This window comes from Fragaria vesca, linkage group LG1, assembly GCF_000184155.1.
Source record: "Fragaria vesca subsp. vesca linkage group LG1, FraVesHawaii_1.0, whole genome shotgun sequence".
Lineage (NCBI taxonomy): Eukaryota > Viridiplantae > Streptophyta > Magnoliopsida > Rosales > Rosaceae > Fragaria > Fragaria vesca.
In genome coordinates this window covers 15,673,879-15,688,663 of record NC_020491.1, presented here as the reverse complement: position 1 = coordinate 15,688,663, position 14,785 = coordinate 15,673,879, and the positions used below count along the sequence as shown (strand labels likewise).

Genomic DNA, 14,785 nt, shown 5'->3' with positions numbered 1-14,785 from the left:
TAAAAAAAAAAAAAAACCGTTTTATTAATAACTCACACACCTTACATATGTCCGTGAGGTTTGAACCCGTGACCTCAAAGTTGTCAGTTAAACACCTTAACCAACCAAGTCACGGCTCACCGACTCCCAAGGACTGCTTTCGGTACGAGAAGAGAAGTATGTTACCAGAGGAAAGAAAAATGATTTTTTTTATAAAAAAAAATATCAAAATGGTATATTAATAATTCACAAGACAGAGAAAACCATTATATATCCTCCCTCTACCGATTATAGATAGATAAAAAGTTTGTGACTAACTGACAGTGATACATAGGTTAGACTCCTCATACATGATTCATTGTTAGGATTGGAAATGACCTTACTAGATAGACTGGTCGTGGTTCGACAACTGAGCTGGTGAATGCCTTACCCGGCTTGATCTACATGTTAATACAACTCAATCGAGGATGATGATTTATAGTGTCCTATCACATCTAGACCATGCCAAGTAAATGAAATAAAAAAATTTCGAGTCCTGTGAAAAGCAATACACACAGTACTAATATGTGAACAATGTGCTTTTGAAGCCATGCTTGTGTTTTAGGTAAAGGGTGCTCGTTCAAGGGCTCAAGAAAACAGACTTAAACCCTGTGGCAATATGAAGACACAATGCAATACAAACATGACACTGACCCAGACGCTATCGAAGCTACTTGGTCTGAACCTCTCCTCTGGGTCATCACCAACCCCTCAAAACCTCACCAAGATCATATCTTTCTGCGCAGCATTGCCTTCTTTGGATTCGGGTAGTGCCCTTCACGCCATTGTTACCAAACTGGGTTTCTGCTCCAATGTCTATATACGCAGCGCACTCGTCGACATGTACGGCAAATGCAGCAAGTTGTGTAATGCTCAGAAGGTGTTCGACGAAACGCCTCACAGAAATGTAGTGACTTGGAACTCTCTGATTTCTGGGTACTTGCAAGCCGGCTCACCACTGAGAGCAGCTCGTTTGTTTCTGGACATGTTAAGGGTCGGAGAAGAGCCGCCGACGACGTTTAGTTTTTCGGGGGTGTTGGTGTGTTGCGCACAGTTGGAAGCTGAGGAGCTTGGAGCTCAGGTTCATGGGTTGAGCTTGAAAATGGGGCATTGTGATGATGTTTTGGTGGGGACAGGGTTGATAGATATGTATTCCAAGTGTGGTAAGGTTGGTGAGTCGCGGCATGTGTTTGATCAAATGCGGGACAGGAATGTTGTGACTTGGACTTCCATGGTTACTGGGTGTGCGCAGAGTGGACTGTCTGATGAAGCAATGAGTTTGGTGAGAGAAATGCTGAGGTTGGGTCTAAAGCCTAATTATGTTACTTATAATAGCTTGTTGAGTTCATATCCTAGTTGGGATTGTTGCAGGCAAACGCATTGCCGGATAGTGAAAGAAGGGTTTGATTCTAATGTGTATATTGCGGTTACCCTTTTGAGTATATATTCGGAGTGTAATAGTAGCTTGGAGGACTTCCGTGCGCTTTGCTCATGTGTTGCAGTGTGGGATCAAATTTCATGGAATGCAGTGATTGCAGGTTTTTGTAATATCGGGAGCAGTGAGGAAGCTCTGGAGTGTTTCTCTGAAATGAGGCAGGCCGGTGTTCCTGCGGATTTTTTCACATTTACAAGTATCTTAAGAGCAGCAGGAACTGTTTCAGCACTTGTGGAGGGAAAGAAAATCCATGCTCTCATCTTCAAGAGTGGACATGCTTCAAATTTATGTGTTCAGAATGGGCTTGTTTCAATGTATGGAAGATGCGGTGCCATCCATGACGCGAAATGGGCATTTACTTTGATGAAAGAACATGATGTGATCTCCTGGAATTCATTATTATCAGGTTATGCACATCATGGATTTGGGAAGGAGACTGTTGAACTGTTTGAACAAATGAGAAGAACAGAGGTCAAACCAGATAATACGACCTTCCTGATTGTACTAACGGCCTGTAGCCATGCTGGTTTGTTGGACAAAGGGCTTGAGTATTTCAATCTTATGAGCAATGACGATTTCCTTACACCGCCCAAGATGGAGCACTACGCTACCGTTGTTGATCTTTTTGGTCGGGCTGGAAACCTTCATGAAGCGGAAGCCTTTGTCGGTAGCATGCCAATAGAGCCAGGTGCCTCAGTATACAGAGCTCTACTTAGTGCTTCCCAAGTTCATGGAAACAAGGAACTTGCTTTTCGTTCTGCAACAACGCTTCAACAACTGTGCCCAAATGATCATGGTACTTACATACTGCTATCAAATGTGTTGTTGACAAGAGGCTCCTGGGATGATGCAGCAGGAGTACGGAAGTTTATGTATGACAGAGGAATAAGAAAAACTCCTGGTTATAGTTGGATTTGATTCAACACTACAATATGAAGAAATGGTGGATACAACAACTTTTGAGATGGACATAAGTACATAACTATACCCGTTACCAAATAATTTTCATATCTTATTCATTCAAATTTGATGTGAATATGTTCCTAGTTGACTAGTTCTCTTGATCATAACCTAAGTAGAAAGTATCTTGTTCTACTTGTAATCTAGTTGGCCAGTTTGTTTCAAGTTTAATCAAGTACATTATATAGTGCCTTTGCTAATCTACGCTTTTTCAGTTTTTTGAAATTGAATCATCTGAGTTACGATTAAATTTCGAACAATTGTTGATGCAAACACCATTTATGCACTACTAAAAGGATTTGGAATGGAAATTTGAGCTCTTTGCGGCAAATGTGTTCCTAGTTTTATTGAATCGTAACTTATGCAGTAAATATGTTGTTCTGAATGTATTGTTGTTTTCAGGCTTGTTGTTTTGTTCTCCAGAGTTGGGTGTCAAAGAATGTTATGGCCGGAATGTAAGTAGTAAATATCCTAATATCTGCAGCGTATATATTCCTTTCTGATGTTTAGTTCTTAATCAGATCACAGGATTAACCAAGTCTAGTGTTGTCTGCAGTGTGGTTCTTTTTCCTGTTGCTGTTACGTTTCTTCATTACATGGCGGTTCATCCAGTTTGTTGATGGGTTCTTCAGCCAGCTCTATGAGCAGCTTGGCATTGAGATTTTCGGTAAGTTATGAATGTATGTACGATTAGTGATCTTTGCTGAAAATTAACTTAAAAAGTGAGGCAAACAGCCAAAAACTTGATGATTAGTATAGTTGGTACAAATTTTCAATTTATTTTAACTTTTTAGTTTTGGCATCGGTTGTATAACCTTTGGTGGTGCAACTCTTAAAAACTGCAAAATTGGGGTAGTTTCTGTATTGAGAAAATGGGAACATCAATTTTTGATTTTGAGGAAGGTTGTCAAGATAATACGAAAGGTTTGGAAAGTGCAGGGAAGATTAAATGGTCACTGAGCATTTGCTTGTCCATTGAGATGAAACAATTTGATATTTAATTAACCCTATAATTTAAGTCCAGATGTGCTTAACGATGAACTAAATACAGTTAATGATGGAGCTTCACTCTCTTAGGAATGGTTGTTGTTGCATAAAATCTGAAAATCATTGGTTGTAATGCCAAGTAGATAACAGATGCAGGGCAGAAATGCTACAATGTTTCACTGCCAAATGGGTCAATGCAGTGCATTGACTTTTCACCTTGGTGGAATACTGGGGTTTTCGTTGGCTTGTCGCTGAAAATGGCTTGTGCAGAATTATTAGCTGTAATGAGTGCCTTCCTGATAAGTCAAATGATGTTTATCTTTCCACATATATCTTTTGTCTTTATAATGTGAAAATCTGTTAATAAAAATTTCTTGCTTTACTCAGTTTTCTCTTAATTTCTTTACTGAATGGTGTGAATCCTGGGTGCCTGAACTCTCAAGGCTCTTCGTTTGTGATGCAGGACTGGGATTTGTCACATCCTTACTTTTCGTATTCTTTGTTGGTGTCTTTGTTTCCTCATGGATGGGTGCCCCTGTTTTCTCTCCTGGAGAATGGATTATAAAGAAAATGCCTTTTGTTAAGCATATCTACTCCACCTCCAAACAAATTAGTGCCACAATTTCTCGAGGTAATCATTTTATCTATTTCTGTTTCTGAATGGTGACCAAGCATTTAATTGCATAAAGTGAAAATGAACAAGTACAGTACTTGCATACAGTAAGATGGAGTTGTAGGAACTGCATGCTTATATTACGTGGCATGCGACCATGTGCTATCCCAAAAAGCCATTGTAATTCAAGTGCACCAGGACTGTTCTTAACAAAGAACAGCTATTTTTCAGTCTGATGAAGTGAAAATAGGATTATCTTGATTTTTAAGATGTAACACAAGATGCAAAAGTGAACGAGGATCTCAAATACAAGATGTAACACGCTTGCTTTTCCAGGGATGTAGCGCATCTTAGACAGAGCACATGTACTTTGCAGTGACATAGTAAAACCAGAACATTAGTCCCCGTGTTTGCTTTCATTTGAGAATTGAGACTAATACATTCTATTATTGACTTAAGTCATTCAGAAAATCTTAATAGTCTGCGAATCTGTTTAAATTAACAAAGTACATTGTGAATTTACTTTAGCAAGAGATTTACTTATAGTAATAGAAGCTTATTGCTAACCTCCCCTGCACCTGCCACCCAGAAAATTTGAATGAATGGTATTATTAGAACAATGTAATTTCAGCAATATGCTTTTATTTGGTTTTTGGGCTGAGACTGCATTTTCCTTGCAGACCAAAATACAACAGCTTTTAAAGAGGTACCAATTATCCGTCACCCATGTGTTGGCGAATATGCTTTTGGGTTTATCACATCAACCGTTACCCTTCAGGTTCTCATTTTTATGTTTTTTTTTTCCTTGTCTTAGTCTTGTGGTTGATATTCTGTATTTCAAATGCAAAGCTTCAGGTTCTCATTTTCCTTATATATTTGCTCAAACATGTCTGACTTTTCAATTCATTTAGGATGAAAGTAAGAACTTAAGGTACAGTTAAGAAACAAGCAGTAGATTAAAAATTGTAATAAAATGCCCTAAACTTTTAAAAGCTACCCATGTCAAAGTTGTTTGCCATAAAAAAATGTGGTGTTTGATTTTCGGTATAGAAGGTCATTGACATTGTATTATCAGCATCTGTAGAACATTGTTGGGGATAATGATCTTCCCTGGGAATTTCCCTGCTGGCGTACTTTAAATGATATATATCGGGTAGAAGTTGATGAATGTGTGGGACTTGAAAACAGAAGATAAATATTTCAGTACTTTCTTTGTATGTCATTCCTTCGTACAATTTACCAGACAAAACAGAAGATACAGTTGAATAAATATTTGTTCCAAGGTGTGGTACTTCTGTATTGGGAACTTCATTGATAAAAAAGGATCATACTATTTGGTTCTAGTTTTCTTCTTCCTGATTATTATCTTTTCTCACTCACCACTATTTGGTATACAGTTTGCTTGCAAAGAAATGTTGTCCTAGATTAGGAGGATATTTTTCCTTTATTCCAACAAAAGAATTAACTTTGGGCTTTGGGGTTTTTGACTGGCGACCAAGTATGTCAAGTATTGTCTTTTAGTTTGATGTGTCAAACAGTTGCTAATATTTGGTTTTCTGTCTTTTTCTTCTTTCTTTTCTTGTCAGAGAGATAACGAAGATGAAGAGTTGTGTGGTGTTTTTGTCCCAACAAATCATATATATATAGGTGATATATTTCTTGTTAACTCCATGGATATCATAAGACCAAATCTGTCTATCCGAGAAGGCATAGGTATGTTTAATCTTTTGTCAGTTTACTTGTATTGCGAACATATGCATCTTTGTTTATTGATTTTATTTGAGGGAAGCGATGAATGATTGCTAAGTGATATTTAATGTTCTACATTGCAATGCTATTTACGATTATGCTTGGCTCTCTCACAAGGGATGGTTTAATTGGTAAACACCCATGCTGTTGGCAGCACACAATGGTGGAACTAGGAAAATTTTAGGGGAGGACAAAGGGACATGATGCACTATTTTTGTTTACTAGAAACTACCTGTGGGTGGTTTTGCCTTTAGCAGCTTAGCCTTTGAATACGGATCTTCTACATCACTTTAGGCCGATCATGACTTCCATGTTCTTGTTGTACGTAGACGTGGGTTGAGTGAGCTCTCTGAACTGCAGGTTTGCCCACCTGAAATAGTGGGCAAAGTGTATAGATGTAATTCTTGTTGATGTGCTAGAGAAGTTCCATTAATTTCCAGTTTCTCCCTTTAGAGAAATTCAAAGCATGATTTTAGCTGTACTCCTTGTATTGGTTCATATAATTCTGTTCAGTAGTAAAAATATAGGCTTAAAAGATGCACATGTGAGTTGGTATGTCTGCTATTGTGTGAGAGAGGTTTTCCTTCCTAGGGGCCGCTTCTGTTGCGGACCTCTATGTTGCGGACTCGATGCGGTCTTTCAAACGCAGACCGTTGGATTACATGAGTGGTCTAAAATTGTAGAAGTGTAAATGTTTTCCATGATCCCGCATGCATCAAAACTTCTCTCACACTCCATGTTCTTCGTTCCTACATTCAGACTTTCCAGAAGCTCTTTATTTCCCAAAAACATCAACAATTCTTTTCCTCTTTTCTCACAAATTCTCTTCTCTTTTCCCCATGGGCTACTGGGTATATCAGTGTTGGGGTTCAATTTATTTAGTGAAATCTCAATCGGATCTCAATCTCTTCCCAATGTTCTTCTTTTTACTTTAATCTTAAGTTCCTAACATGATATTATAATTGTATCTTTCTCCTACATCTCCATTTGACCCTTGAGATCCCGATTGTGAAGGAGGAGGGATTAAGATCCCGATTGAGATCCACCCAAACAAATTGAATCCCACAGCATACCCAGCAGCCCATGAGAGAAAAAAGAAGATGAATTTTATTGTTGGAGAGAAGAGGCCATTAAAGGATTTGATGAGGGGTGGTTTGCCTGGAAAATGTCTGAGAGATGCAGACATGACGAGTATGGGGAGAAGGTTATATGTGTGAGGCCTCATGAGAGAAATCTATTCTTCTTTCTTTGTAAGTCATTCATCTAATCTAATAGTCTGTATTTAAAAGTCCGCATACAGTCCGTAATATAGCGGTCCGCAAGAGAAGCGCTCCCTCCTTCCTAATGTGTATTCGCATCAATATAATGGTTTTCTTTTCTGTCAATAGTGCAGATATCATTGTTTTTGGGGGTATGACAGTATCCCAAATCATTTCTCTTCAAGAAAGGTTTACCCAACAGAATGTTAAAATTCTTTTGAACAGAATAAAGTGATGTCATCAAACAAGAGATATTCCTTGTAGGATTATAAATCTTTCCATGTCTTCGGTGTGCTAGAACTATGAGATTATGTTGTTCATAATAGGCTTTATAATGTATATATGATGTCTCTTTTGATTTTGTAGTAATGCTCACGTTGGAAGTGCATTTGTATACCATTTTATTACGCATCTGTGTAAGTTGCAGGGGTTGGATTTGCGATTGCAAAGACATGGCTAAAGCCTAGAAATAAGAAAAAATATATATAGTAGAATTCAGGGGTACACAAAACAAAATTTCATATATTACATCAAACTCGTAATGTCTAGTACAAGAAATAAATGAAATTACAAACGATTTTCATATATCACAAAAAACAAGTAATGTCTAATACAAGAAATAAATGAAATTACAAATGATTTAGGTGCTACTTTGAGAATCATCTTATGGTGTTTTTGGTAGCAGTACGTCCAAGGGGTACAAATGGCATGCTTTGTTTGCTTTGCTCTTCAATGCATATTACCACTCATAATCATAGTGAACACTCGTAATCATAATAAACATCATGGTCAGGGACAAAAGGGCAATCTAGACTTAGATGACTTAGCTTTTTATAAAGATCACAAACATTGGGTACTCTAATTCCATTACGCAATACGAATCCATTTTCATTAGGGCAATCTCTAGTGCGATGATCAATATTGTTGGCGCATATCATGCAATAAAGACGCGGCGGCTTGGTCATGAATTCTTCAGCTATATTTCTGAATCTTTCTAGGTCTCGGTTAGGGCATTTGACATAGACATGATCATTCTTCTTGCATAACCAGCAAGGAAAAGGAAAAGGAAAAGGAAAAGGAGACCTCCTCTTTTGGTCGGCAACAACGGCCTCTGGTTGGCTCCTCAAGCCTGCAGCAGGTTTGATATCTAGCGTCATTTCTGAGAGTTTTGAGATTGATTCCAGAGAGTTTTGAGATTGATTACAGAGTTTGACAGTAGAGGAGACTATAAATAGGCATAGCCCTAATCCAAATAGAACTAGGATTTTAATAAAATAAGGAATTCTAATCCAAAACTCTTAATCCGAATTGAACTAGGATTTTAATAGAATAAAGAATTTTAATCCTAAAAAAAAAAAGCAAGCTGTGCTGAGCTGTAATCCAAATACCGAAAGGAAACAAACCGACTCTGCTGGGCTTAGTGAAAAAGGGCATATAATGGTATTTCCGTCTCCCAAAATACATTCTAATCGAAGATATGAGATATATTGGGTCTATCTCTCATCAGTATCAGTATTAGTTAAGCCAATTTGGCTTATGGAACCGCTCTTGCTTAAATTTATTATAAACCCTGCAAATGCACTTACCTAAAATTCAATCTTGCAAATCAGAAATATATAAAAGAAGGGTAAAAATGACAAAATTCGAAGAAAAAAAAAGGGTTTTCGTTTTTAGAATCCGGTAAAAAAGGATGGGAAAGGATTAGGCAGATAAAATTTTAAATTTCAAAACAACAGTTGTTCAGTTGATTAGCACTTTCACAAAGACAAACCAATTGCAAAAATATTTTCCTCTTAACGAGCACGTATATCTTCCTACCTCCCCCAACTCTTGACGCGCGTTTGCCAAAATTACTTTTCTTCTCTTTGCCAACTGCTCTCATGCTTTTCACTGAAGTAAAGTATTGTTTCGCTCCTCCTTGATGATAATTTTATGGTTGAAGGTTGGCTTTATGTAACAGGTAAATGAAGAACGAAACATAAATGAGATTGCTTGAATCTGATCATTTTACACAAGCAATTTGATGTGAAATAAAACACATACATAGTTTAATTTTAATTTCTTGTATTTTTTGAATATAGATTTGGATTGATACACATACATATATAGTTTGATATTACTATACTATATTAGAAGTTTTAGTTATGTTTTCTGGCGATTTTGGATTGGTGGGTACACAAGACTTACATTATGGATCATATTGGGTGTAATTGTTCATTGGATGATTGTAGGGTTTTGTTTATTGATTTTAAGATTCCTACATAATTGTTTTTTTGCCCTTTTGTATTTTTCAGAAATATTGAACATTTGCTTCTATATGGCTTGATTGACAACATTATTCTCTCTTTGTTTGATTCAAGAAGTATCAACTTTCTCATATTGAGTTTTATGGAATGAGATGCAGATGTGGGTAATTTAAAACAGCAAGAGTATGCACTTACTCTCTTATACTAAGTTCATTTTGTTGGCATTTATTATTTATCTCTCCTTATATGAATGTATAATTTATGTTTGTTTACAAATTTGCTCGGAATTTTAGTTCTGTTATAATCTTCTGTCTTATAGGTTTTGTGTATATGACATTCTTTTAGGATCTTCATTGTTTCTTTATACTATTATAATCTCAAGGAGCTATGTTGCTACAATTCAACTCATATCATCAATGGTTAATCTTCATCAAGGTACAGTTAAATTGTAAGCATAAGAAGTCACATTTGCCTATTTTATCACAGCTGACGATCTTAGTGTTCCCTTTTCTTGAATAAATACAAAAGCATTTATCCTACAGTTTTCCAATTAAAGGAGCAGGACTTGGTACTTATCGGTAGTATGAAAGTTATTGACATAAACCTATAGTTGAAATATATATTTTTTTTCATAAACCTATAGTTGAAATTTGAATTTTTTTTATTTTTTCAAGAATATGAGGTGACTAGAGTTTATAATGTTGAGTTTTTGACCTACTGATTTACGAAAAGATGTACATTGCATGCATTGATGCGCGTGCGAGCAAGAAGGCTAGTTCTTGTTATTGAAATTGACTCATGGGTTTTTTTCAGGTTCGGATATTGGGGTTTTTGTTGATTGTTAGAGTTATTTGGGTTTTCGTTGATTGTTTGTTGTAGAGCGGCTCGGTTCAAACTTAGACTCATTTTTCACTCAAACATTGATAATTGGTGAGGTCAATGATAAAATTGACTTTTTTCTGTCAATAATGCAGAGATCATTGTTTCTGGGGGTATGACAGTACCCCAAATCATTTTTCCTGAAAAAAGGTTTACCCAACATAATAATAGAATTTCCTTTCAACATAATAAAGTGATGTCATTTCATCAAACAAGAGATATTTCTGGTAGGATTATAAATATTTCCTTGTCTGCCAAGATGTATCAAGCATCAAAGTCTTTAGTGTGCTGGAACTATGAGATTATGTTGTTCATAATATTAGGCTTTGTGATGTATGATTTCTATTGATTTTGTAGTAATGCTCACGTTGAAAGTGCATTTGTATACCATTTTATTACGCATCTGTGTAAGTTGCAGGGGTTGGATTTGCGATTGCAAAGACATGGCTAAAGCCTAGAAGTAAGAAAAAATAGATAAAGTAGAATTCAGGGGTACACAAAACAGAATTTAATATATTACATCAAACTCGCAATGTCTAATACAAGAAATAAATGAAATTACAAACAACAGTCCAAGGGGTACATGTGGCATGCTTGGTTTGTTTTGCTCTTCAATGCATATTACCACTCATAATCATAATGAATATCATGGTCAAGGTCAAGAGGGCAATCTTGACCTAGATGACCTAGCTCTTTACAAAGATCACAAACATTGGGTACTCTAATTCCATTGCGCAATACGAATCCATTTTCATTAGGGCAATCTCTAGTGCGATGATCAGTATTGTTGGCGCATATCATGCAATAAAAACGCGGTGGCTTGTTCATGAATTCTTCAGCTATCTTTCTGAATCTTTCTAGGTCTCGGTTGGGGCATTGACATAGACATGATCATTCTTCTTGCATAACCAGCAAGGAAAAGGAAAAGGAAAAGGAAAAGGAGGCCTCTTCTTTTGGTCGATAACAGCGGCCTCTGGTTGGCTCGCCAAGTCTGCAGCATGTTTGATATCTAGCATCATTTTTGAGAGTTTTGAGATTGATTCCAGAGAGTTTTGAGATTGATGGCAGAGTTTGACAGTAGAGAAGACTATAAATAGGCATAGCCCTAATCCAAATAGAACTAGGATTTTAATAGAATAAGGAATTTTAATCCAAAACCCCTAATCCGAATAGAACTAGGATTTTAATAGAATAAAGAATTTTAATCCTAAAAAAAATGCAAGGTGTGCTGAGCTGTAATCCAAATACTAAAAGGAAACAAACCGACTCTGCTGGGTTTAGTGAAAAAGGGTATAATGGTATTTCTGTCTCCCAAAATACCTTCTAATCGAAAATATGAGATATACTGTAATACTGTCAACTATAACCAATTGAACAAGTCAGATTCATTGAACACTGTAATACTGTCAACTATAACTGATTGAACAAGTCATATCTTACAATTGGTCTAATGTCAATTATCGCCAATGAAATTCTTGTGAAGCCTACGTAAATGAAGCTTCCATCTCAATCTACGTAAATGAAATTCTTGTAAATGAAGCTTCCATCTCAATCAATTTCTTCCGATGAATCATAACTGAACTTTTTTAAGTTCAGGGGTCCTTAAAGATGGTACTGGTGATGTTCAAACTGTCTAATTGTGTTTGTTTCATTATGTAGGGGAGAACTGGATTATCTTGTTGTTGACATGCCTCTTAGAACTGGTGATATTTAGCTTACTCTGTGCCAAGTCTTGCTTTATTTCCATATTCACTGTCTTTCATGCCTTTCATTGAGGTAAATTATTTATTCGCTCCTCCTTTATGATAATTTTATGGTTGAAGGTTGGCTCTATGTAACAGGTTAATGAAGAACGAAACATAAAAGTGATTGCTTAAATCTGATCATTCTACACAAGCAATTTGACGTGAAATAAAACACATACATAGTTTAATTTTAATTTCTTGGATTTTTTAATATGGATTTGGATTGATACACATACGTAGTTCGATATTACTATATTAGAAGTTCTATTTATATTTTCTTGCGATTTTGGATTGTTGGATACACAAAACTTACATTATAGATCATACTGGGTGTAATTGTTCATTAGATGATTGTAGGGTTTTGTTTATTGATTTTATGATTTCCTACATAATTTATTTTTTTTTTTGCCCTTCTGTGTTTTTCAGAAATATTGAACATTTTCTTCCATATGGCTTGATTGACAACATTCTTCCTCTTTGTTTGATTCAAGAAGTATCAACTTTCTCATATTAAGCTTTTTGGAATGAGATGCAGTTGTGGGTAATTTAAAAGAGCAAGAGTATCCACTTGCTCTCTTATACTAAGTTCATTTTGTTGGCATTTGTTATTCATCCCTCCTTCATGAATGTATCATATATGTTTGTTTACAAATTTGCTGAGAATTTTTGTTTTGTTATAATCTTTTGTCTTATAGGTTTTGTGTATATGGCCTTCTTTCAAGATTTTCATTGTTTTTTTATGCTATTATAATCTCAAGAAGCTAGCTAATCCCAAAGTCGGTCATTATGTAATAATCTAATTTTGTTTATTTGTAGGAAATAAGTGGAGTACGAAAATTTATTGCAATGAGGTGCGGTCGACAGTAAAAAAAAAAGTCAAAATAAAACTTACATAATTAATCATTAATATTAATTAAATTGTTTAATTAAGCAAACTCTTAATTAGTTGCTTAATTAATTAGTCACAAATTCCTGAAGACGATAGTAGTTGAAGGGGCACATGCTCAAGGGTTGTGATCTTTTGACTACATCACACCCTTTATTTTTCGAGCAAAGACATCCAACCATCTCTATGAATTCGCTTTCCCATCTCTATTTATGAATTCGCTCTCCCATCTCTATTTATACATTATAATTTAAACTTGTAAAAATAAAATAAAGTAAAAGACAATCTAGATGTCTAGAACTAAATTTAGTCACAAAGACGGAAGAAATTCTAATTAATTTACGATATTAATAAATCTATGGTATAAAAGCCTAATTTAGTATGATTATCAACTAGATTACTATTAATAAATTAAATTCGGTTTCCATATTAAGAGGGTAAGAAAATATTTCATATTAGTATGTAGCAGCTAATAATTGTTAAAGTCTTTTATTTAAGCCAACATGACAATAGGTGACATGACATGACATACCACGTACGATTAATGTCATAAATCGTAGACCTCATTAAGGCCTTGTAACAGTGCCCTACTATAAATTATCAAAATTTCATTATAAATAGATAATGACTATTACAAATTTTATTATAGCTTAACATGGATTGAACAAGATGTTCAAGGGAATATATCGTAAACATGTTACATGTTAGGATAAAAAAGACCAAAGTGTTTTTTTTTCTCCCCACCTTGTTTCTGGTTCTCATTGAACATGACAAAAATAAACTCTTCTATCTTTTCACCAGGTCTTCTCGGTGTCCCTTCCTTCTTAAGGATATGGTTCATGAAATTCTTGTTATATGTAGCTGCGAGTTGTGGAGTGGTGACATTTCCGTTACCATTGGACGGCCAACCAGTTTCAAACACCACAATTTTGACGTTTCCGGCACATACTTTCGCCATCGTTGTGAAGAATGAATCAACTATGGCATCAAACAGGTTGCGGTAGCTGTATGCTCCTTCTTGAACCACCGTGTCTATTGCAGTGAACATAACATAGTCTAAGCAAACAGTGCTAGGGTTTGACTTGTATGGAATGTAAGGATACACATTAATCATAAGGGGGGAATCGGTTGATGCTAAAAACTCAAGAATGTTGGACATTACAGTACGAGCCTTAGATGTGAACTTAGTACTCGAATGAGGGTATGAAGGTCCTAGGACAGTGGTCAATACAATTGTAGTCACCTTAATCCCTTTGTCACTAACAATGTTACATAACAGCTGCATTACCGGCAAAATTTTATCGAAGCCTACTGAGCAGGGCAAGTCAGGCTCGTTACCAATGGCGATGTAGTTTATGTTACCTCCATTGATATAATGAGCTACATTGTCGTTGAACCATATGTCCACAACATCTTGGCCTGTTGCTAGATGCTCCAACTCGACGTTTGGAATGCCTAGCGTGACACCAATTCTGCTTCCTTTCAAGGCGTCGAGCAGCGGGTCGATAGGATCGAAGAGCCTGATTTTGGAAATGCCGTGTTATTTGTAGAGGTTGACAACATATGTTGCGGTAAGAAGGTTATCTCCCATTGTCCCATAGCAAACACCTATGTCTAAAGCTCCCACATGTCTTACTCGGCTCTCAAAACTTGCTAAAACACATAGACACTACCAGGACAAGCACTTTAGCTGACGAAAATTTTTCGTCAACCTGTTAGCTTAATTCGTCGGCTGAGATCTTAGCCAACGAGACTTCGTCGGCTATAGTTTCCTCGGGAAAGGCTCGTCGGCAATGACTTTAGCCGACGAAACTATAGCCCGTCGTCGGCTATTGTCCCATAGCTAGCCGACAACGGAAGACGTCGTCGGCTAGTCTCTCAGACTTTAGCCGACGAGTCTTACAGACTTTAGCCGACGACGAGTTGTTTCGTCGGCTAGTCTCTTAACTTTAGCCGACGAAATAACTCGTCGGCTAGTTTCTTACCTATAGCCGACGAGTTATTTCGT

General features: G+C 36.4%; 2 protein-coding genes and 1 pseudogene across 2 annotated transcripts in view; 2 read left to right on the top strand and 1 right to left on the bottom strand.

Moving 5' to 3' along the window:
* The first annotated feature begins 661 nt into the window (after window positions 1–661).
* On the top strand, window positions 662–2,371 carry LOC101313069 (pentatricopeptide repeat-containing protein At2g13600-like). The gene is made up of 2 exons (XM_004289354.1): window positions 662–989; window positions 1,023–2,371. Exons 1-2 carry the CDS (start codon window positions 662–664, stop codon window positions 2,369–2,371), a joined length of 1,677 nt encoding a protein of 558 aa, XP_004289402.1.
* A 426-nt stretch (window positions 2,372–2,797) lies between these two features.
* Window positions 2,798–11,860, top strand: LOC101312778 (annotated as a pseudogene).
* Window positions 11,861–13,474: 1,614 nt separating this feature from the next.
* LOC101312493 (glucan endo-1,3-beta-glucosidase, basic isoform-like) overlaps window positions 13,475–14,785 on the bottom strand; it is a 10,433-nt gene continuing 9,122 nt past the window's right edge. The window contains exon 2 of the mRNA XM_004289353.1: window positions 13,475–14,297. Within this exon, the coding sequence (XP_004289401.1) occupies window positions 13,475–14,297 (823 nt within the window). The remainder of the gene's footprint in view (window positions 14,298–14,785) is intronic.

Coding starts and splice junctions, on each gene's coding strand:
- LOC101313069 (XM_004289354.1), top strand. CDS start 662: ATGACACTGACCCAGACGCTATCGAAGCTACTTGGTCTGAACCTCTCC. Junction 990..1,022: donor CTCACCACTGAGAGCAGCTC/GTTTGTTTCTGG, acceptor GGGTCGGAGAAG/AGCCGCCGACGACGTTTAGT.